Source organism: Anastrepha obliqua, chromosome 5 (genome assembly GCF_027943255.1).
Source record: "Anastrepha obliqua isolate idAnaObli1 chromosome 5, idAnaObli1_1.0, whole genome shotgun sequence".
In the NCBI taxonomy this organism is placed as follows: domain Eukaryota; kingdom Metazoa; phylum Arthropoda; class Insecta; order Diptera; family Tephritidae; genus Anastrepha; species Anastrepha obliqua.
The window spans coordinates 25883032-25907267 of record NC_072896.1 but is presented as its reverse complement, the minus strand read 5'-3'; the positions used below and the strand labels follow the sequence as shown (position 1 = coordinate 25907267).

Genomic DNA, 24236 nt, shown 5'->3' with positions numbered 1-24236 from the left:
TGAACATATCGTGATTTTGATTTATTTCAGCTGGCAGCAATGAGCCATAATTGAAATTATCTAAGTGTTATTAGAAACAAATTTTCGATTGTCGCAATAAACTCTAATCACCTTTTTATCTTTACTTCTATGTAAGTATGTATGTAAGTATGTATGTATGTATGTATTTAATTCGCGTAAGCACCTTTACCAGTTGTTATATTTTTATTTGTTTTTGCTTTCAACACAAAACAAATAAAAAAACCGAAAAAACGGTGTGTTTTTTACCACAGGCAAAAACTAAAAAAACAAAAAACAACAAAAGCACACAAAGACACAGCGCATACGCGGAAAACAAATTACCGTCGCTCGATCACAAGACACGTTGTTGGTTGGCTTGTGATGATGTGCACCTTGTTTTGTGGGTTAGTTTGTTGTTTGGATAGTTTGGTTGGTTCGCTGTCGATCGCTCGTTTGACCACCTCTTCGTCGGGTAGCTTTGTTCAGTTAATTTATTAATCACTCCCGTTCACTACAACTTGTTTGCCGTTTGTACCGTTCGCGTGACCATCACAGATGTATCGAGTTCAACAGTCGTCAACTAACTGCCCGTCGCCGACTGATTGCTGATCACTTGAGCCGGAGCTGGAGCAGCGATGCCAACCCGTAGCGCTCGGATCATGGTATGGAGAGGGAGAAATGATGGTATTTCAGGGAAAATAATGGTATCTACCGATAAAACAGGGTGCCTCAGGGAAATTCAAATTTTTTATATGATAAACTTCTCAACAACATAAATTTTTCTCAATGACATTAATAGTTATTCAATAGCTATAGAATCCGATTCAGACATCTTCGAAAATAGAATTATCTCCGCCATCCTCTTCCCCGCTGTCAACCGCTGTACTTCTAGTTTCCTTCGGCTTATCATAAAGAGAGTTTTCAATTGGACGGATGTGATTTGATCGACCGGAGGTTCTAGTGAATTTTTGTGGCGCTCTCGGAATGTGATTAGTATCTAGCTTTCCACTCTTACACCTCTACTTTCATGGACAGAATATAGCTAACAACAATTCAAAATAGAATAGAATACCCCGATTGATCACTTCAATTGTAGCTGCGAACGAACGGTATACAAATGATTCAGTCACGGACTGAAGCCGTGTCATCGATAAAATTGTCTAAAAACTAAGATAAAAATTTTAAATAAACGCATCGAAAAAAAAATTTTTCCCAAATCATTCATTCCGTTCATTCCTGAGGAAAAAATGTTATACCATGATACCATGATAGACATCATGGTATATGGTATGGGACTCAGTTTCATGGTATAGATACCATTAAAATGGTATGGTTGGCAACGCTGAGCTGGAGCTAAACGTTGGCTGCTGCTGACTGTTGTTGCCGCTATCGCTTTCGTTGTCGTTGTCGTTGTTGCCTATGCCGTCAGCATCGGTATTGGCTGGCGTTAATACTGACGCTGCTGATATTTGCTGATCGACATTTCGGAAGTTGGCCAAAATCAACGCAAATGCCGGTGTTGTTCCCGGCAATGGGGTGACCAGCATGCATGGATACATGTATGTATAAAAATGCATTCAAATTAAATGCGAAAAGTAAACAATGATCGATTGCACGTAAACTGGGAATGACAACTGAACATTTTGAAAAGTAAGGTTCGTTCGGTTAATTGAGCCTGTGATGAAAGGTTATGCGAAGTTAGGTTAGTTTTTAGCCTCTGAAGTATAAGAGTTCACTACATCTTCCTAGTGTATGCTATGTGTCTATGTACAGAGATCAATTTAGCGATAAACCTCCGGAATGAACGAATTGGCATTCAAAACGACAGTCGGGATGGCCTCAAGGCTTTATCATCATTTGCGGTTAAGTCCGCACTGTGCTTGAGTGCATAGAGAAATTAAATTTACTAAGCCGAATATGATATAATCATGAGCTGGAACTTTTAGCAAAAAACGAAATTGTGATAAGATTTATAAAACTTCCGAGAATATAATGGCTTAGACACGCGTTCAGAATGCCCAGGGAGAGAAAAACTCGAAAGGCAGTTGAATTGCGCCCTGTTGCAGGCCGAAGAAGAGGAAAAGAAAAGGATGGCTCGAAGACGTTGAAGATGACCTTGCAAAGCTGAAAGTGCGAGGGTGGAAGAAAGTAGCCTTAGATCGAGACGGATGGCGAAGGGTTATGAATGAAGCAAGGACTGTGATGCTAAGAAGAAGAAGAAAAAGCCCACAATCGTATCCAGCAGAGATGGGCTCCAGGTCATGGGGGAACTTCTGTAAAAGCAGCAGCGAAAGGATTGGCTAAAAAGGCTGCGGCTTCGTTACTAATAGAGGCCAATAACTCCCTTGCATCGAAACAACAAGGAAACGCTTAAAAGCAAAGAGTTACGAGCTACGAGATACAAGTAGACATCTGTCTATGCGGTTACTCCAGCCTAAGTCCTTATTAGGAGGGTATAAAAAAAGAGATTTAAGCATATCAAAAGTATCTCTCAAAAGACAAACTCAGGATGCTTACTGTTATTCTCACAGACCACTGCAGATTATGCAGCCATCTGCACAGGCTCGGCCCACCGACTACAGTAGTTTCTGCGATCAATCCACCTTCTTCTCGAAAGCGCTGATGTACAGCGATAAGAAAAATTAGACACATCGGCCTGAGATTAATCACCAAACGGTTTCTCGACGCACTGTGCACGTTGAAATCATTAACGAGAGTGCGGTTTCATTGCTTTAAAAAAGGGTGTCGACCGTCTCTGATCTACCAGATCTGTGATTAGAAAAACTTTGCCAACCTGCATGTGAATGCTCACGCCTGGCGCGCGCTGAATTGAAATGGGGCCCATCTACTCAAGAGCAGGTTCAGGTTGCCAAGGGAACTCCAACGTTTTTCACCAGAAGAATTTGGCTATTTATTTGGATTTCCCGTAATTTGAACGCAGTTTTGATGAAAACAATTTACCAAAAAGCTTTATTACCGTCAGCTGCGAAGATGTTTAGACGAACTAGCCAGCCGTGGATTTTACAAGAGTTTGATATGTTGACTTGGCCTTCACAGTCGCCTGATGCAAATATTTAGGCAATAGTTAAGCAAAAACTCAAAGGATACAAAATATGGGCGGTCAACCAGTTAGCCTACCAAATTCGACTGATTTGGTACCGATTTGTTCCACAACTTGCGCAGACATTAACACAAAGTATGACTCGAAGATGTTGGCGGTGGTGCCCGCCGTAGCCGAATGGATTGGTGCGTAACTGTCATTCGGAAGATGTAGGTTCGAGTCTCCGTGAAACATCAAAATGAGGAAAAATTGTTTTCTAATAGCGGTCGCCCTGTTTAGCCTGAAATATCTGCGGATGCGAAGTTTATCACAGCGTTAAGCACCAGTTATCGTGGAACCCATTAAATGATCTCCATTTCAAGAGTGAGTCGCAATTCACGAGCCTTTGGCCTTTGTGTTTTATCATTTTTGCGTAGAACTTCTTTTCGCGTGGGCGGCCTTCGGCCGCGCTTCAAAAAAATAACCCTTATCAGTCCGTCTCCGGCTACGCAATCCACCGTATTTTTGCGTAGAACTCCTTTTCGCGTGGGTTGGCGAAGGTTCCAAAGTTTCTTTGTGTGAAGTTCCAAAGAGAATTTTGAAGGCAAATAATTATAAAATTACTATTTCCCGAATAGTTTGGAGTTATAAAGAGTGTTTCTTAACACCTCACTAAGATCTCCACCAAGTTTCATTAATAAAGACATAATAGTTTGCCAAAAATTGCCCAATATACATTATTCTAAATTCCACCCTTTTTTTTATTCAATATCTCGAAAACTAAGCGAGATATCAAAAATTTTTACTCATTCATTTCGTTTTCTTTTGTCGAGTTCTATAAGAATCCGCCATAAGATTGCGGCGCCACGGAAACAGCAGAATCCTCGTTTTATGTAGAGAAAGACATTAGAAAAGCAAGGTTTGGTCAATAACTTTGGTGAAAAAGAAAATTGTGAGGGGAACTTCGGCTACCAAGTCACGGGGGATTCGGCAGCCGAATTCTGCACGATCTTTTGTCATGTATTCACACACTCGTCCAACCTGCCGTTGTGCAGATCGCAACGAAGTGATGTTGTGTATCAAATTTCGTATATCACTAACATAATTAGAGTTTTTTCGTAAACACCCTGCTTCGCAAGAGCTGACTCTGACAAATTCGCTTAGAGCTTATCATTGGCCACACCTTCTCAATTCTCTTCACCATGGTACAAAAGCACAAACAGGTGAAATAGGGGAATAATTGTGACGAATTTTTAACAACAAATAAAGCAACTATACGCTTCTCAGTTTCAAGAAAACGCAATAACCCGTTTTCCCTCAGTTTTGGTTCATTATAAACACAATCAATTGGAAGGCACTTCGCTAATATTTATATACTTTGCTTAATCTGACCACCTTAAATCAGGTATTTGAACGTATGAAAATACATTCAAATATTACACACCTGTACATACATATGTGTGGATGTATTTACATATGCATATGAGCATTGAACATAAAAACAGACTCTACTACGTCTACAGCTGCTTAGAATAACAGGCAACAACAGCAAACGTCTCTTTATGCTTTATCCAATGACTTCGTAATTAATTCTCTTCTCCAAATCTCACGATTTTCGATTAGATCAAGCTGTTCGAACCCATTTCGCCACCCCACAACTTAATGAAATGCGCGCGCACTGGTCGATCCACTGCATTTCCATCAATGACAGCTGCAAGCAAATAAACAGCAGCAGCAGCAGCAACAAAAAAAAAGACATTTTAATCATATGGTGAAATATCTTAAGCAAAAATTCTTCCACAATGAATTCACTATACATTCTGGCCCACTATAAATTACACACACATACACTTATTTATAGTCTGCAAGCCACAAAATGCACTCTTTATGAGGAAACAACTTTTGCTTGTACCTATTTTCGATTTAACTTCACATAAATTGCAGGCGCTCGCTTCAGTTGAAAAACAAAGCAACAGAATTTTGCATACACACACTCACAAGTTGGTCAACGCAACGATATTTGTTGAAGTTTTACGTTTTTAAGTTGTTAACCTCTTCAAGGATAACCAATTGCCAAGGTGAAGGCGTTTAACGTTTTTTGCATATTTGTTGGCGGTTAATAACTGTGTAACGAATCAGTGACGAGTAGAATAACTGCTTTTCAAAACGGGTTTCGTTTTTTTTACGTATTTTCGTTATCATATTGCACGAATTGTGTAACAAAATTATATACCGAAGTTATAGTTTTAACACATTACTGCCTATTTGCAGTATTTACGCGTTAAGAAGTATTATTGGCGCAATTTATTTAACATTTTTAATTATTCATTAAATTTAGTAATAGATTAAAAAACTAACTACTTTTATTACTAACCACTTCGTGTTGATATTGCCGACATTGCTTTCTACACTATTCGCCGGAAAAATGTCAAACTAGCCAAGACTCGAACCGCGTAATCAGTGCAATGCTGCCAGCGCAATGAAATTAATAACAATTTAAAGTGAAATAAAAGCCCGTCGTTTAAAACAGCTGATGTAGATAATGCAGAAGGTGGCGCCCTCCAAAAATCACTACTTTATTCTTGGCGAGTTTGCCAATTAGCCGACGTCAGTAGAGAAAATAAACAAACCTTTGTATGGAAATGAATGGACGTGGAGATGTATGTGTGCACGATTTATTCGATATTCTTGGTTATCCACTCACTTTTGTTCATCTTTCCTCTTATTGTTGTTTGTTTAATGCCTGTACCGAATTCGCGACGTTTGAGAAGGCACAATCCTGTATTCTATCACTTTTGCTTATACATTTAGTAATTGCCATGAATGTCAGACAAATTCTTTAGATCTAAAAAAGTTAAGAAATAACATCGCTCTTCTAAGGTATACGACATTCAATTCACGTGCGCCAAAATCATGGTCCTTATGCCATTTATCGTAATCATACTCTAAAATTAGTGTCCTTGGTGGCAAGTAGATCCTATCAAAGACTAGAATCAATCAAAAATAGAAGAAATCCTATCAAGCCTCTATCTCTTTCAGCGCGTGCAGATTTAGCTTAAACAAGTAGATCGCCGTTGGACTTTAATACTACAAATTCATTGTGAGGGCTAAGTTTTGTACTAAGGTTGCATAAATTTGGTTTTTTTATAGCTTCATGTATACGACTTAGACCACTTTCATAATTAACAATAAATGGTTTTCCCATGTTGTTGAAATAACAAACCCTGAACCCATTTTCGGGAAATACATGGAAATTTTAGTTAACATAACTAGATTAGAGGCCTCTTCTTTCGCCAAGCGTTAGCAAGTGGCGAGTAGATGAATCAACGGGCAGAAAGGAACATATCTCGGCAGGGTTGGAATAGAGATGCCTAAAATTACATCTGTTTGTACAATAGTGCGTTATACCAGTTTTATGAGGTATAACCATACTCTAAATTTTTCGTCAAGTAAGCCGAGCAGAGAGATAGCGAGCTCTATAGTCACAAATGTAAGTAGATGATCTACTTTTTTGCGTTTAACTCAAAATCCGTAATTAAAAAGCGCGATTTCCCATACAAAATTTCTCTCCCAAAATCTGAGATTATAAAATAATACTAGATAATAACGATACTTTTTGACATACAAGCCTGTGTTTTCTGTGTTATCGATAATTATTATTAATTGATTAACTGAATTGAATTACTAAAAACTAAATGAAATGGATGCCGGCAAAGAAAACAGGTCTGTAAACACACTCGAGCTTGACTTGTTTACAGTAGCACAAAAAACAAACTATGTGACATATCACGCTGAAATTTGCCATGTAAGCTTATAACAGTCCAACCAGAAAACAAAAAATTTATTTTTACCATATGTCATCCGCGGACCGTTTTATTGATACCGTCTTGTTCATATTTGAGTAGAAGGTATGTCCATAAACGTTTTATCCTCTTATTACTTATAATAAAATGTAATATAGTATGTATATATATAATAATAATGCCATAATTTTTTGCAACCTCAGTGAACGCCGCATACGGATTACCTCCAACTGTTTATTATTAGCAGCCAATTGCGCAATTAAATTAGCTCTTCCTTCTCATTGTATTTTCCTCATATCGTTAATAATAATTAAAGAACCAAAAATAGCCAAAATATTCCTCCAAAATATTTTCTATGTAGAAAAACCTCTCATAGCAGTATTAACAGCTGATTGCCAATTTTGCAGGCAATCTGCCATATATGAACGGGTAGATTAATTTGGTGGATTTATAGGTGATTAATGCATATGTGAATGTATCATTATTCGATACGATAGTAAAATAAATATAAAAAATACAATAAATATAAATAATTGGAGCGTACACTTCTATGTTTGACCGAGCTACTTCTCTTATTTATGGCGTGCGTCTTAATGTTGTTCTACAATTGTAATTAATGTAACAAAAGGAAAAAAAAAGGTTTTATATACAGTTACAATTTCCAAAAAATCGATTTTATTTTATTTTTTTTTCATAATGTGAATATATTTAAGAATACACACAGAAAACTTAATATCGTTCCGGTGAATATTTTCGAAGTTACACGCAAATTTGAAAAGGCGTTTCAGAGTGCTTGAAAATGCAAGGCCGGAGCGGCAGCTCGTTTTTCTCAAAATAGTGTTTTCAAAGTCGGTGACCAACATTACTCGAAACCGACTAAACCAATTAGTCTCAAATTTTAACACGAGCTTCTTAAAAATATTTTTTAGTAATTAATCGAAGATTTTTTCTCACCGATAATTTTTTTTATAAGCAATTTAAGGCTCAAAAATCTGATAAAGAAATTTAATTCAAGCATACAAAAAGCTTTGAGAAATTGTTGGGGCTCATGAAACCGCATTTGGTAATGAAAGGTTAAATATTATATTTGGTAATTTTTTGCTATTCGGAAAACAAGTCTTTAGTTATATTTCTGAAATTTGTTTTATGGGCATTTAGGTACTATTGGTTAAGCTGTTCAAATCTGAAATAAAGTTCGTTTACATAGAGCTGGTTTTGTATATCTGTTGAGATGCTTTTCCGTTATTTATTATTGGTTCTCTAATTGTGGAAAATACGTCTAAGATATTTAATGCAATTTTATTATTATTATTGTGAGTATAATTATTTATTATTTAATTTTTAAGAAATCTAATCAAATTTCGATTCATTGCAAGATTTGTATAAAATATTATGTGGGTTTACTATGATAGTTTGGGGGGGAAAATCTATTATTTTTTTAGTAGATGTAAATGATATAATCGAAATTGACCGGCATATTAGTAGTCGTAGGAACGCCCAGGAGCTAAAGATCGGTCATATATAAAAATAATAGATTTCTTTTTTCACAAACGAAAAATTACTAATATGTATAAATTTATCACATTTGCTGAATGTTAATATGACAGATTACAAATAAAGTAAGTAAAAAAAAAAAAATTGTATGTATACTTATTTTTTCTACTCTTAATTTTTAAGTTTAAACCCCCAATTTTTTTACTTTTTTTTTTTTTGCAGTGTGGCAGCTCCAATTAATTTGCGTTTAGTCTTTCTCTTGATTTTCGCTCAAACCATTTTCGCCGCATTATAGCAAAATCAAAAGCAGAAAACGTAAAAAGGGCCAGGACAAAAAGTGTGAAAATTTTCGTTGAAAATTTATTTGTAGGGCTGTTAACAAAACAAAAATATTTTGCTGTGTATTTTGCATTTGTTTTAATAAATGATCCTAATGATTGCAAAATGAAACTAACAATTAAATCATGGACTGGAGTAGCAACTTGGCGATGGATCGCAAATGATGAGAATTGTGGCATCTGTCGAATGTCATTCGAGAGTAAGTTGTATAGGCACCAAATTTGATGCAACCAATAGAAAAAAAAATAATTGTTTACTTTATTCAGTTGATATTCATGCCTATTCCAATAATATTAGGTACCTGTCCGGAGTGTTCGCTGCCTGGTGACGATTGTCCTTTAGTGTGGGGCGTGTGCTCTCATTGTTTTCATATGCACTGCATTGTGAAGTGGTTGAATTTGCAAACTATGAATAAGCAATGTCCCATGTGCCGCCAAAGTTGGAAGTTCAATATACATTGAAAACATGGACGAAGTGTTACAAAAATAATTTCGTAAAAGTCATAATATAATATTAAATGCGAATTAAACGCGCAAATTTAATAACAATAAAATTATCTAGAAATCATTAAAATATTAAACGATATATGAGATTAGCAAAAGAACGTTCACGTGAGCGTGAAATGGATAGCGAATTGAATAAATTGTCTTTGCCCGGTTTGCCGCCACTGCCAAAAAGTCTGAGCACAGCAGCTGCAGGCGTTTCGTCGACAGCCTCATCAGCAACGCACTCGAATACTGCATCACCGCTAAACCACCATCACCATGCATTACACGGTGTTGAAAGTGTTGAGCTCTTTTTGGGGCCCTCAACTTCGGCGGCAGCTACACGTAACCACTACCGGCACGGCAGCTTGTCATCGACGCAGGAGTCGTTGAGCGATCGCGAAAGTCTGCACAGTCGCGCCTCTTCATCGCACAGCAGCCATCATACGCCTACAAACACACATACCGATAACGGCGGCACATCAATTTCAACTGGTTTAGGCAGCGGCAGCGGAAGTAGCAGTACAAGCACACTAGACACACAACTAGCCATACTGCGGCGTGAAATGTATGGTCTGCGACAGTTGGATCTTTCCCTACTCTCACAATTGTGGGCACTAAATGAATCGATTCAGGGATTTCGTGTATTCTTACAAGAACAGGAGGCGCTTTCACCGCCATCACCCTCACCCACGCCATCAGACACGAATTCGCTTACATCTGAGGCCGAAGAGGAATCATACTCTGCGCAGCCTATAAAACTTGCACATCCCATTGTTGTGCCAGCAGCACTACCACCAGGTGGCTCGATAACGTCGCACGCTTCAACGAGTTCTGCATCCGGTACTTCGGGCTCCTCATCGGCTACCTCCTCGATGGGCAAACATGGCGGCGGCGGCGGTATGCCATTGCCGCCTGCACCACAAAAAACACATCCTCAGCTGCCACGCATATTGCAGCAGCGCATGCGGCGGGCACCACCGCCACCGCCACCAACAACGCGTCCCAAACTGGGTAAGGACAACATGTCGGCGGCGAGCAATGCTGCTGTGGTAGCAGCAACGACAACACCTGTGCCGCAAAGACCTCTATGACAAAACCCATTCTTGGACTAAACACACACACATATACCCACCATAGATAACGGCGTATATCTTGGAAGTGTGCGATGCTTGGTCCAAGAATGTAGCGAACACAACTTATATTTGAAAGAAATGAGCGGGGACGCGCTCATAAGACAACGCGTTTTGGAGTGGAGTATAGCGCAACGGCGCCTGTTAAGCGTCTACTTGGAAGTAGTCGTGGGGTAATCGAAGAGGCGAATGTTGTCAATTATGTATTGCAATTGTAATGCGATTGAAGAAGAAGCACGACAAGTAGAACTTAGTTGAGGGTGGAGCGCAATTATGAATAAATAATCAAAACATATTCAGAGGATTTACGACTTGCCATTTTGCGAACCATTTTGGAAGTGTATTTAGCATGCATGCAAACGGTAGTCAGCATGCCCAATAAAATTGGAACATTTTTGGCTTTTAAGTTTACTGATTGTGGCGCGGCATATTTAGTGCGTTCCAAGCGATTGTATGTAGTTTGTAAGCGCGTAAGTTAATCAAAAAAAAAAAAAAAACAGAAAACAAAAACACAAATAAATAACAAGTGACAGATAAGTGTCGTACTGTACACATACTTTCGAATATTGCTGTTAAAGGGTTGAACTTACATATGAAACGAATTGAATATCAAACTTTTTAGATATACGAAAATTATTTGTTAATACATACATACTATTTATAAATAAAAGTTTGACAAGTTTTTCCACTATATACAGACATATGTACACTCACATGCACACCAACGACGTGAACATAAAGATATTTGTAACAACCTACACATTGCATCCTACATATAACTTTACTGCATTTACATACTTAAAAACAAAAAGAAAAAAATTATGTTTGAAAAAGTGTTCGATTACGTTTTTAAGCTTACACATTTTGGTGTCTCTTGGCAGCCACACTTTGTGTTGCTAGTCATATTTGCTAGCAACCGCGATGAAGACATTAAGCACACAACCTTAGCTGATTTTAGTCCAATACATACATACATACACACATACATGCATACATACATATACCTAAAGCGAAGTAGCACTAGACGTTCAATTCACATTCAGAACTTGCAATCAATTATTAATTACATACATACAAACATAAATAACGAATAACTGAGCATCATAATTACATATATTGCGAATTACATCGATCTAAATATATAAATTAATTAATAAAGCATAACTTCAACAAACAAACAAAAACAAAAAACAAAGAATGAAAGACGAAAGACGAAAAGTAGTTGTATTGTATGTAAGCCGCATTATAAACGTTGGCAGTTATACAAAATACAATAAAAATCCATATACATACATATAAACGCTAAACAAAATTAAATCATATAAACGCATTCGCATAGGTAAAAAAAAACGAAAAAAAAAAAATCATCCATTAAATAAAATGAAATCAACTAAGCTAAGCTAAACCTAAACTTGTTCTCGTTCAATCGTTATAATCAAGCTCCTATTATAAAATCTTCTACTCCACTAATTTTTACAAAAGTATTCCTTTCTATATAATTCTTAAGTTAGTATTGGTGAGGTGACAAAGGCCAGCCCAAAGAAAGGAAAGGTTGCTTTTACCAAAATCAAAGTAGCAGAATTCCTTGAAATACAGGAATTCGATGTGCATGTACGTATGTGTTTACTACATACATACAGACACGTATATGATTTAACAACACTAGGCAAAGAGCACGCAAAATTATACATTTCCACCTATGCATATTACTAAATACTAAACCTATTATAACTTATTGAATCGTAAAATAATAAATAAATCAAATGTGAAAAAGAGAAATGTTAATATGAATTATGCAATAAATTATTAAACGAAAACAAAAGAAAAGTTTAACGATTTAAGTGTGGAAAGTTCATTTGAAATATTGTGCTGGAACACTCCGCACCGCATGAGTATCTACATACATATATCCTCAACCGCTGACGACTGCTTTTACAAAGAAAAGAAGCAACGTCGTCGATGACCTGTCAGCGTTTCCATGACAGTCAGTTCTACGTTACCGAAACGACCCGGATTTATATCCGACCAAGGACCGTCACTCCAACAGCATTCCCCGTATGTAAGTATGGGGAATGTTTATACTGATACAATAACAACAACAACAACATGACCTGTCAGCTATTAAATGTATAAGCATTCCCTGGCAGCCGATTCTACGTTACCGGAATGACTCTGATTTTTCCCGACCAAGGGCTGCCACCCCAGTAAACTTGGCCCTGTTTAGTGAACAGTTTATCATCACAGGAGCAATTTCATGCAGCAATCTTGTTCCAAATACTTCTCCTTAGAGCTGGTATTGAATCCAACCCTGGGCCAAAGGTATTCTATTGTTGCGTTTGCCATAAACGGCTCCACCGGAACTCCACCTCGGCTAGGTGCAATAAGTACAAGACCTGTACAGGCCTTAAGTCACATAGGGAGTGGTCCACACGGTATGTGGCTCTCGCCACCAGGCTTTCAATGCTTCAATGGCTAACACATCCCCTGATAGGCCGGCACTACTAATTGCCACCACAACCCATACCTCCACGGTAAGAAGCTTACCGGCGCAACACAACTCTTCCCTGCTAACGAGGGATGGCTATAACGTGCGCAGGCAAGATCGCGAGCGAGACAATCGTGGTGGTCTAGCGTTTATAGTCCACCACACAGTGCAGTGTCGTCTGATCGACAGCGGGGACAACACTTTAGAATGCCAAGGCATAGATGTTCGGTCAGGCCATGTCGAGCTCGAGATTTTTAATATTTACATACCCCCAGTCCCCTGCTGCCGGCTGGATATCACCCTGATATTGGTGCGCTCAGAATTGAAAACCGATTGATTGTAGGTGACTTCAATGCCCAACACGAAATTTGGCATTCAAGCCTGTCAAACGATCGTAAGGGAAATCAGTTGGCAGAGCAGTTTGACGATTCGACATTCAGCACTGTGAACGACGACGCCCCCATCAGGGTAGAGGGCAATTGCAGCAGCTCACCTGATATAACAATAGCTAGCGCTGGTTTGATAAATAGCATAACCTGGCGACCTATGCTATCGCTTGCATCATACCACTTGCCCACCGGCTTCGCGGAATTCACCGAGGACACCTTCCCCGCTCTCCCCATCCTCACCGACGTGCGCGCAGTCGAATGCGCATTCTGCAAGGTGCTCACAGCCGCTAAGGTTCGCTTCATTCCTGCAGGAAAGATTCGGGCCACACATCCCAATTTTCCAGCTGAAACCGCCATTTTAGCAAACGAGCGTGGCCACCAAGGCCAGACCGATCCCGGGAATCCCCGCATAAAGGATCTCAATTTGGCGATGCGGCAACTGGTCACCCAGCATTAGCGGACTAAATGGGAAGATCATCTAAAGACCTGCATCTTCAGCACTGGAGTAAGTAAGCTCTGGTCCCACCTTAAGGTCCCTTTCGAACCCGACGAGGCACAACGACAAGGTGGCTATCACCTTCAACGGTTGCAATTCATATTGCAGCTTCCGTTCTACAGATCCAATCATAGTGGCACCAGACGTCTGCACAAACTGCCGAAGAACAGTGCGACACTTCCTTTCTCCAGTGATGATGTTCAGGTGGCCATTAATAAAACTAAATCATCCAAAGGCGTTGGCCCTGACGGACTTAATATGCTGATGCTGAAACACCTGGGTCCATTGGGAATAGGATTCCTCACGAACGTATTCAACCTGTCTATGGCCACTCTCATAATTCCTGACAAGTGGAAACCAGGGAGAGTGGCCCCACTACTAAAACCTGAGAAACCCGCTAACCAAGGGGAATGATACCGTCCGATAACTCCCCTTTACCCAGTAGTGAAGACTCTTGAAGCACTTCAACTCCAACTCCCACTCTACACGAAACATCCGAATACAGCCACCCATCAGCATGACTTCGAGCGTAACTTTGGCTCGAATACTGTCTTTTTGTAGCAGGTTAAAGTCCTACTTATTCAGTACCAACCCCTACATACTCAATATATGCCCGACATGTGAAGGTGTACTGCTCGAAACTAACCCCCTATTCACATGCCCTCTCAAACTCACACACCTAACAACCCTCTCCTTCTAGAAATAACCTGCCGAAACAGCACGTTTCATGGGTCTGCCGTTAGATGAGCTAACCGATGACTACACCGCACTGGCAGAGTCCAGTAAGCTGCTACAACAACAACTTTTATAAAGGTAAGATGGTAAGAGACATTTCTACGTTACAGGGACGATCCAGATTTATATCGGGCCAAGGACCGACACTTCAGCAGTACTCTCCGTATATACACAACAAGGACCTATCCCTCGCTCCCACGAGAGTCGATTCTACGTAACCGGAACGACGCGGATCTGTATTCGCCAATGGTCTATCACTCTAGCAGCACTCCTCAAACATCGATGGGGAATGTTTATAATGGTACAATAACAACGAATTAATCCTTGGTGAGGAAAATTTTAATATAATACATAGAACTGGCTATCGAATAAATCGCGGCCTAAACCAAAATCGCTCCCGTAAGAGGTGTCCTACTAACGTTAAACTTAGCTTAGATTTTCGATATCGTAACCGCCCAACGCTACGAGAAGACAGAGAATTTTCTCTCACCACGACTAAAAAGGTCCTTCAAAAATTTTCCAGATCAAGCATTTAGGTAAAAAAGAATTCAATAAGGGGTATTACAATTTTATCCCACTAAGGATTTGGTTTCATATCTCGAAGCTGCTCAGTTACCAAAGTCGGATGATTATTTCTCATTGACGGCGGACAAATGACATTGATGACTAGTGGCCAGGGCCGTGGAGAGAGTATTCGAGCCCCGGGGGGAAACTTGAGATGCGGGCCCCTTCAAATTTTTTTTATTTATCAAAATGCGTGTTATGTTATAGTGATATAACATTTAAACATTGAAAAACTCATTGATAAAATTTTTGATAGAATTAATTATGAAATATTGATTAAAATGAATTTTAGAAAACTCTTCAGCAGATCTGAAATAAAAAACGCAGCTGAAAAAAGTTAAAATTTTTATTCATTTTGTGAGCCTTACAAATATTTGAAAATGACTGCCACGATGCTTAGAATTTTGCATCTCTTGCTTTAGCTGAGGCAAAAGCTCTTATAATATAATATCATCGAAGTCGAGTTTCCTTGCTAACTCAGATTCCAAATACAAATTTGCCAATCCTGTTACTCGACTCTGAGTTAAACAAGAACGATGGTAGTCTTTGATCTTTGATAAAGCGCTGAACGATCTTTCGGCGCCGGCAACCAATACTGGCAGGGTGCAGAATATTCGCAAAGCAATGCAGATGTTCGGGAACAGAGTATCCAAGTTTTTAGCTGTGATGGCATTCAACAAGTCGAACGGAGGCATACAACAGTAAAATTCGCCTTGTACCCACTCTTCAAGTGACACATCTCAATTGAGATTTCTTCCGACACATCAGAAGGGTTTTTTAGCAAAATTAAGAAAAAATTTCTAGTCTATAAAAAGTATTATTGCTATCTCTACATTTAATTCTTTATCAACGTAAGGACAAAATGCTTTAAAGAACAACTACGTTTCAATATTGGTCTTCATTTAAAATACAACTATCTACATTTAATCTAATCATCACTATAATTATTAATTACCTTATAAATCAGTAGCATAAAATGTTCCATTTTAATAAGAGCTCATTGATATACACTTTTGTATCACCATATTATATTTATTCTTCGTAATCGTGATCATAACATTCGTTATGGTGACACCAAAAAAAGTCTGTGACGGAACTTTGGTAGAAGTATTATTTACTATATTTTTTTAAGCAGGAAATTTCTTGGAATTACCCTCGAGTCCGGGCCCCTCTGAAAACTCCGGGCCCGGGGGAAAAAGTACCCGAAGCGCCCCCCCCCCTCTCGTCGGGCCTGCTAGTGGCCCAAAGTAAACGGATACCCCTTTGAGAAACTTATATGATGCGGTGCAAGCAATTTCTCTTGGGTTATTATCACAGCTGGCCTCTGCTGAAAACAAAGCCACTTCCCAGATGCACTTCTTCGAGCTAAAATACGAGATTAAGTAAGTTAACTCGTCGGGCTATCAAAAGGTACTCAACGACATTCGAGATATCACAAAGCTCCCGCTATTTTTCCATGGGGTGGATCCAAAATAATGACAGTAAAGGCGAAGTCAAAGAGCTTCACTTTTATTTTGGGGAAGGAAATGCTAAGGCACGGTAAGTATTTGAACTACTGGCCGGATATTTAGATTCCTTTTTATACTCATTTTGTTAAAAAGTATGGCATATGCAAAAAAGTGTTCCGTTTATGACTTCGCGTTTTTGTTTTTTTTTTTGGTTGCAGCTAGTGGCCTGTTATGGCTGCTCAATGCGACGAATTTGATCGCATTTCACCTGCTTACCTTATATTAATTGCACATAAATAATTTTGAAATATGTGTAAGTTCCTTTCTTTTTTAATTGCTAAAACAAACATTCCATGTTTCACTTTTTTTAATACTAAAAATTCCATACTCGCACTCCGATAATGACAACTCAGCAGCCAATACTCGGCTTTTCACTAATAAATGCAGTCAATAACAGAGCAGTGTGCAATTGGTACATTTAAGAGACAGCTTAAGTACTGGTACATTAGGCAGCTTAGTTCTTATTCCAAAATAATTTTAGCTTCCTTGCCATCGACATAGACCTTCAAGCCATTACGTAGACAGAAGTCGCGTTTGACATGGGCAAACAACAAATCGGTGACCAAAAATATCTGTGGAAGAAACAGTAAAATATAAAAATGGTTTTAGTTGTAATAATGTTTGGCTTACTTGTCCTGTGGAGAAGGCCAACGTGGTACCAAAGTAGAAATTGGCATTCGCCGAACCGGAATAAATCCACAATTGCCAAAGGGCTGGCATCATTGATAATGTCACCACGAAGAAACAGAACACCACAAAATTATGCGCCATAACTGTAATATAAAATATTAATATTTTCCAATTATTTATTATTATTCAACAAAAACCTTACATTTCCAGCAACGGCGCCACAGCGGAAGTAGAGCCAAATAAAAACTTACATCACCAACACAGGGATACGAACGGAATATGGACATTAGGGCAATGAGCACTGTTGCCAATAACAATGGTTCTTTGCGTAATTTAAGTGACAATGGCACCAGGTAAAGGACGGTGGCGTTCATTTGGAATGTAATAAGGAACATCGTGCGAAAGTGTTCGAACATTTCGGTGAAGAAGTACCAAAAAAGTCCGATATTTGGCTGCAGATCACGATAGAAGAAGCTGTGAGTAAAGCAAAGCGATTAACAACATTGAATTTAGTAAAACAAATCCATTACTTACATAAAACCGAGCGTGGCATCTAAGAAATTCCAGCTTTGCATTAAAGCATAGTTGACTAGCGTGATTCCAGCGCATGCAGCGACAAAAAGTGCTATCACACGAATGGCACTGGATGTAGTGCTTTTTGAGTGTTGTGTGAAGACCAACACAATAGGCGCAATTAGTACTAGCGGATATAAGCTGCGCATTGTTTCTAGCGCTAAGCAGAACACACACGGCAACAAATAACGTTGCACCAAAAAATACAGAGTTAACGCCAGCAGAAAATTGCTGAAAACTGTCGATGTTAGACCAGCGCAACTAACTAGCGATAAAGGATTGAAAAGATAAGACAGTAGCACACAACGCGGCACCACTTCCATATCAGACTCCTGCACTTGCAACTCCTCTGTACCTAAAGCAAACTCCGAACTTTGCTGCTTTTGCTCCAACAATTTGGAGTGCACAAACTTTTGTGCCAATTTATATAGCAGCATTGCTGTACACAGATCCAAGAGAATGTAGAGTAGTGGCACAAAGTTGGAAAACCAGCCGAAAACACGTACGAGTAGTACTAAAACTACAGGCAACTCGTGCACCACATCGCCCGTATATGGATCTATGCCATTCTCATAGAGATATATTCCTTCTTGGACTGTGTGGGGAAATATTACTTATTAATGAATTTTAATTGCTCGTATTGAATCTGACTAACCTCGCTTGAATGAGTTTATTGGTGTTGACACTTCAACTCGTTCGCCAATCCAATGGAGACTTTGCAGATAGTAGCGTACGATACCTCCGAGCGCTAACAACAGCAGCAGGCTTTTATCCATATTCTATCTAGGAACCCAAAATTATTCTTTATACGCCGGCAAAATGTTTTCAAGACGCCAAGTGAAAAAAAAAAAACAAATTATGACCACCACCAAATATGTGTAATCCACCACAGTCGGGATGGGTTTTGAAAAACATCTGAAATAACGGAGTTACCAGATGTGTAACATGTGAAAAGTATGGAAATTGCGGATAGGCAGTGACAGTTTTTAAAATCCGCTGTTACTGCCAATATTGGCGTGACTGCTGCAGCAAACCGAACGTGGCGTCATCAGTGAGTGCATTACTGAACAACCTATAATTCACTCTATAATTCACTGTGCATTCGAGAATTTTGTAAAAATTAGTTATACATTGTTTTTAAAATGGTTTCGTTGCGATAAGAAGAAATATTACTGTTAGATTTGGTACAATATTAAAAATCAAACAGCTTGCGTGGGAAACATCAATCGAATGAGAATGGAATTAATGAAATTTTAATTAATAAATGAAATAAATAACTATAATTAAACACAATATATCAATTACGCTGATAATGAACCAATCTGGGTCTGTTATAACCTAGACAGACAGCGTCATTAATCGGTATTACCAGCGCAGTTAATTCTGACTAAAATTGTAGTGTTAAGCTAAATACACACCAGGCAACCGTTGCAGCAACTCGGCCATGTTGAAGCAACCGTTGCCTCGTGTGTAGCTGTGTTGCCAAATGATTTTCGTGTTGCTGCAACCGTTGCCTGAAATATCAAATAAATTTGATTTTTGGAATAGGTTGCTGCAACCGTTGCCTCGTGTGTATCATTGTTTACTGCTTTTACTCGTTCAGTTCGTTGAACACAAGCAAAGAAGAAGGTTCGTGCGGAGTAAAATAAAGTGAAAAAGGAAAAAATGGCAATTGAAAATAATGAAAATTATGTTAATTTTATTAACGAATATAAAAATTTGAGAAAGCTGTGGGATATAAGTAGTGAAAAATATAAAAATAAAAATTTTAGAAAAAAAAAGCATACGAACAATTAAAAAATGAATACAATAAAATTGATAAAAATTTCAAGTCCGCAAAAGCGTTTCCTGTTGCAAGATACCGCAAAGTTATTGCCAGTCTAATTTCTGCTGATATTGCCTCTCTCATTATGGTATCTTGTTTCGTTATTTTGGCCTTTACGAAGTCCAACAATTTTCTAAACAGGGCTTCGTCCATCCTCATGTAATTTTTATAGTCCGCTGGCTCATTTTCCTTCAGTTCTTTCAACAGCCTCTCGTTCGAAAATTCGATTTTTTTAAAAGCCAATTTTTGGACTAGATTTTTTTTCTCTTCTTTTGTTGCATCTCTTCTTCCTCATTTTCGTACAAAAGTTCGTCAATTATAATAAGAGAAGTAATTTTACGCATTTCGTCGATCATTTAAAAAATTTAATTTTACGTATCTTCCGCTTGTACCTTTCCTGCACCACAGTTACACACAATACTGAGATTGAAGCAACGGTCGCAACGTGTTTCTTAAACAAAGGCAACACGTTAGCTTTACAGATGGTTGTTATGCGCAGTAGCGAACAGCTGATTTGCTTATTTGATAGTTTTGTCAGTAAAAGATGGATTGCATGCAACAAATACGGGCAGGCAACTGATACTAAGAAATAATTATTTATTTAAAAGAATCTTAAATTGCAATTGCTGAAACTGCTCCGAAATATTAAAACAATTTATGTAATTTGGAACGTGTTAGAGCGAAATAGCATTTCATCCAGTCTTTCTTGTTCTTCTCTTTAAAAGTTTCATTACTTTTCATAAACAGTAGATATTAGTTGTCATTTTTCGGCAATTTCGGCATCGGCACTTCCCATAATCCACTTAAATTATGAGGATTAAGTCTAGTTGCCAAACCACATTAGTTGCGGATCTAATTCTGCTAAATTTTAGCGGATTACAGCGTTAAGCTCTTATCACGTTTTTTGTGCATGCAGGAGGAATAATGAAGTCAAAATGACTAAAATCCTTGATTAACATCGCAGTAGCAAAAGACCGTGGTAGGAAAAAGCCCTAGTCATTCCAAATGGTAGAACCAGATGTTGGGCGGCTGCTCTAGCCAAATGGATTGGTACGTGATTACCATTCGGAATTCACAGAGAGGTCGTTGGTTCGAATCTCGGCGAAAGCAAAATTAATAAAAACATTTTTCTAATAGCGGTCGCCCCTCGGCAGGCAATGGCAAACCTCCGAGTATGTTTCAGCCATGAAAAAAGCTACTCATAAAATTATCTGCCGCTTGGAGTCGGCTTGAAACTGTAGGTCCCTCCATTTGTGGAACAACATCAAGACGCACACCACAAATAGGAGGAGGAGCTCGGCCAAATACCCTAAAAGGATGTACGCGCCAATTATATATACATATGTAGAACCAGATGTTGTCGGAAAACCATATTTAAAAAATGCATCTGTATTTCTGACAAAAACGTATATCCCTGCCAAGCACATCGTTTGTATTTGCCACTTGACAATTTATAAATTAACTGTCAAACCGAATCGGAAATACAGCAGTGTTATACTCTATGGAATTTCTCATAATTCAGGTATTCTTTGCTCAGAAGCGTTGAGAACTTAAATAATAAATTTAATTTACTATACTAGTGTGCCCATTTTTTTGTTTTTAAGTTAGTTTAATATTTTATATAATTCTAATTAATAATAATAATAATAATACTATTATCGGAATCTGGCACCACCAATATTCAATTTTTGTGTGGCAGTTCGGGTGCCTAAAATTATTGTGAATGGTCGCTTGAAAAGAAGCAGTTTTATTTACATCTTCTATGGTCCATTTTAGCGCTGTAATTTCTTTAAATAAATTTAAATAAAAACGATATTAGTTGTATTGCTTACAATGGCCAGCGTTAAAGAAGGCCTTCTTCGCGAGAATGAAACATTTAGTGAAATCTCTAAAGAGTTCAATGAAATTACCGATGATCCGACACAATTCTTACTTGTGTAAGTAATGCACGTGGTGCACAAGTATACAAAAACAAAATAATCTCATTACTAAAATTTTTAGTGTTCCAACGACGAAGCAGGAGAAAATAAAATCTTTGCTGCAGAAAACATACCAAGTGTGTGTAAAAAATGATGAAACAACTAAAAAAGCGCCAGAAATATTGCCGGAGTTGTTCTTGGAGGACATGGATGAAGAACAGATTTGGCAACAGTTAGAACTGCGCAACAACACAATCATTTCAGCTATGGTAGAAAATGCATCAAAGCTACTGTCATTGCGGGAAGAAAAACTTGAAGTACGTTTGGATGAAGATGAAAATGAAGAGTCGGTTGAAGAGGATTTGGTGGAGAGTGAGAATGAAGCAAAAGATAATTCCGGCGATCACGACTTGTTTAGTGCTGAGGATGATGATGAATTCGAGGAGAAAAATGTCTTCCAGCAAGAGAAAGAACATAGAAACAAGAGAAAGATCCGTCCCTCTATAGTAGACGATAAATTCTTTAAATTGAGTGAAATGGAATCATTTCTGGAAGAAGAAGACGCAAAAGATATGCGTCGTAAGAAGAGCAAATCTAATAATTCCATCGATGCTGGTGTTGATTTTTTTGATGAGAATTTGGGTATAGAAGGCGATGATGATAGTGAAAATGAAAATCCAACATACAAAGACTTTTTTGATGAAGATGGCGAATATGAGGTAGAAATAAAAAAAGAAGACAGGCGGAATAAAAAGAAAGATCATTTCGCAGATGCGCCAAGTGGTGGCGAGGAAGAAGATATGGAGGAAGATGAAGATCTAAACGCCGAAGAAGGAGAAGAGGAGGAAGACGATGATATTGAGCAAAAAGATGATGAAAATGGTGATAGCGCTAATGAAAGTCTTACTACCAAAGGAGCTCTGCAACCCGCCTCTTCAGGTTCGGATGATGATGATACGGACGATGAAGCGAATGATAAAAAGGGACAGCCACAATCTTCGTTTCAAATACGGCAGGCACGTTTGCAGCAACGTATACGCGAATATGAGACAGAAGTGCTGGGCGAAAAGACCTGGCAATTGCGAGGAGAAGTCCAAGCCGCTAGCAGACCAGCAAATTCCTTGCTAGAGGAGGTGCTTGAGTTCGAATCAACTGTGCGACCAGCTCCCATTATCACTGAACAGACAACGCGCTGCTTGGAGGATATAATAAAACAACGCATTAAAGACCAAGCGTGGGATGATCCACAACCCAAAATAAAACCTGTGCAAACTCCACACGAACTACGAAAGCAATTAATATTGGACCAAGACAAGTCCAAAGAATCGCTAGCGCAAGTATACGAGAAAGAATATCAAAAAGAGATGAATAAATTGGATCCGAATCGGGGCGATACAGCTGAGGAGGAATCCAAAGAGCACAAGGAAATCAAAGATCTTATGCGTTCGTTATTCGTTAAATTGGATGCACTATCCAATTTCCATTTCACGCCGAAACCGGTCGCGCCAGAGGCTAGAATTATAACAAACACACCAGCGGTGGCAATGGAAGAGGTGGCTCCTGTGGCGGTTAGTGATGCCAAATTACTTGCGCCCAAAGAAGTATACCGCGGACCTAAGAATGAATTGCTTGGCAAAACGGAACGTAACCGCACAGACAAGAATCGCGAGCGACGCAAGAAGAAGCAGAAACAACGTGCCATCAACCAGATATTGGATGAGAAGAGCAAGAAAAAGCAGGAGCTGGGCATAGCACCCACCAAAAAGGAGGAAAGCGCCAAGCTGCTAAAGTCGCTAACAAGACATCGCAATGTCGAAAAGGTAAATTTTAGCAATTTGTTTTTGTTTTTAGTTTTTTCATTAAACAAAAATATTTAATTTTTTCATTAAACAAAAATATTTAATTTTTTCATTAAACAAAAATATTTAATTTTTTCATTAAACAAAAATATTTAATTTTTTCATTAAACAAAAATATTTAATTTTTTACTTGCAGTTGAACACAACCAGCGACGATCAGCGCGCATTGAAGTCGTCAAAGTCGTTCTTCTCCAAATTGCAGGATACAACCAGCGGCGCGGGCAAAGCTGCCATGGCAGCAAAAGCGAAGAAGCAGAAATCCGTTAGGAAAGCACTAACAGCGAAAAAAGTGAAACTGTAATACGTATTATTACGGACTTTGTTAGCAATAAAAAGTTGGTTTTATTATATTATAATACATGCGTATGAGTTGCACGCACACGCATACATATTTGCTGGGCCACATGCGTAAGCTAATTCTACAGGATATTCGTATTAGTGAACTCTCATTTTCAGTACGTTGTTGTTTTTGCTAAGTTTTAGCTCTTAAACTGACGTCAACATTCGTCATATTCATTTCTAATGTAGCAATTTTATGCTGTGCCCAAAGTCACGTGCCACCGCAATTAGGCTGCGTCCACAAGAGAACTGAGTGATGCGCGCGCCGGTAAACTCGGCAACGGCAAAGTTACTTTTGCTGAATCAATGTGATTGTGTGCGTGAATATCAGTGCATTGTGTTAGTTGGAAGCCGCATGGGGGAACCGCTGTTAGAAACAGCAGATCATCAACTTAAATATTCTTGTTTTTTTTTTTTGCAAAAAAATACCATAGGGGTCGGAAAACTATGCGCGCGTGTCATGCAGAAATAAAATCGGCATGCGAAAATAATATGCAGCTATCTACTTATTCTATTGTAGAAGGGTAGCAGTAATCGAAAATTGCGTTCTTAGAGCCACATGCGTTGAAAATTGGCGGAGAAAAGGATTGTGCGTGGGTTGGCATATGTAGCAATGAAAA

At 38.6% G+C, this 24236-nt stretch overlaps 5 protein-coding genes and 1 long non-coding RNA gene across 10 annotated transcripts in view; 4 read left to right on the top strand and 2 right to left on the bottom strand.

Annotated features, from left to right (window-relative positions):
* Window positions 1-5472, bottom strand: part of LOC129247207 (uncharacterized) — a 118526-nt gene extending 113054 nt beyond the window's left edge. Inside the window, exon 1 of one of the 5 annotated variants that reach the window (XM_054886225.1) lies at window positions 5415-5472. The gene's annotated coding sequence lies outside the window, so the exon portion shown is untranslated. The other 4 variants (XM_054886223.1, XM_054886224.1, XM_054886222.1 and 1 more) reach the window with 4 other exon arrangements.
* Window positions 5473-8585: 3113 nt separating this feature from the next.
* LOC129247819 (anaphase-promoting complex subunit 11) lies at window positions 8586-9150 on the top strand. The gene is made up of 2 exons (XM_054887136.1): window positions 8586-8875; window positions 8974-9150. The coding sequence occupies exons 1-2, from the start codon at window positions 8782-8784 to the stop codon at window positions 9135-9137; spliced, it is 258 nt and encodes an 85-aa protein (XP_054743111.1). The 5' UTR covers window positions 8586-8781; the 3' UTR covers window positions 9138-9150.
* Window positions 9151-9252: 102 nt separating this feature from the next.
* Window positions 9253-10820, top strand: LOC129247818 (uncharacterized). The gene has a single exon (XM_054887135.1). It carries the CDS (start codon window positions 9263-9265, stop codon window positions 10253-10255), a length of 993 nt encoding a protein of 330 aa, XP_054743110.1. The 5' UTR covers window positions 9253-9262; the 3' UTR covers window positions 10256-10820.
* Window positions 10821-11497: 677 nt separating this feature from the next.
* LOC129247820 (uncharacterized) lies at window positions 11498-12085 on the top strand. The gene is made up of 2 exons (XR_008582579.1): window positions 11498-11899; window positions 11935-12085. It is a non-coding gene; the product is annotated as an uncharacterized LOC129247820 (long non-coding RNA).
* Window positions 12086-16725: 4640 nt separating this feature from the next.
* On the bottom strand, window positions 16726-18550 carry LOC129249062 (phosphatidylinositol glycan anchor biosynthesis class U protein). Its single transcript, XM_054888685.1, has 5 exons — window positions 18330-18550; window positions 17636-18269; window positions 17304-17575; window positions 17102-17244; window positions 16726-17043 (listed from the first exon to the last, which is right to left on the bottom strand). The coding sequence occupies exons 1-5, from the start codon at window positions 18448-18450 to the stop codon at window positions 16933-16935; spliced, it is 1281 nt and encodes a 426-aa protein (XP_054744660.1). The 5' UTR covers window positions 18451-18550; the 3' UTR covers window positions 16726-16932.
* Window positions 18551-21241: 2691 nt separating this feature from the next.
* On the top strand, window positions 21242-23635 carry LOC129248503 (U3 small nucleolar ribonucleoprotein protein MPP10). The gene is made up of 3 exons (XM_054888073.1): window positions 21242-21436; window positions 21501-23238; window positions 23414-23635. Exons 1-3 carry the CDS (start codon window positions 21333-21335, stop codon window positions 23576-23578), a joined length of 2007 nt encoding a protein of 668 aa, XP_054744048.1. The 5' UTR covers window positions 21242-21332; the 3' UTR covers window positions 23579-23635.
* Window positions 23636-24236: the final 601 nt, after the last annotated feature.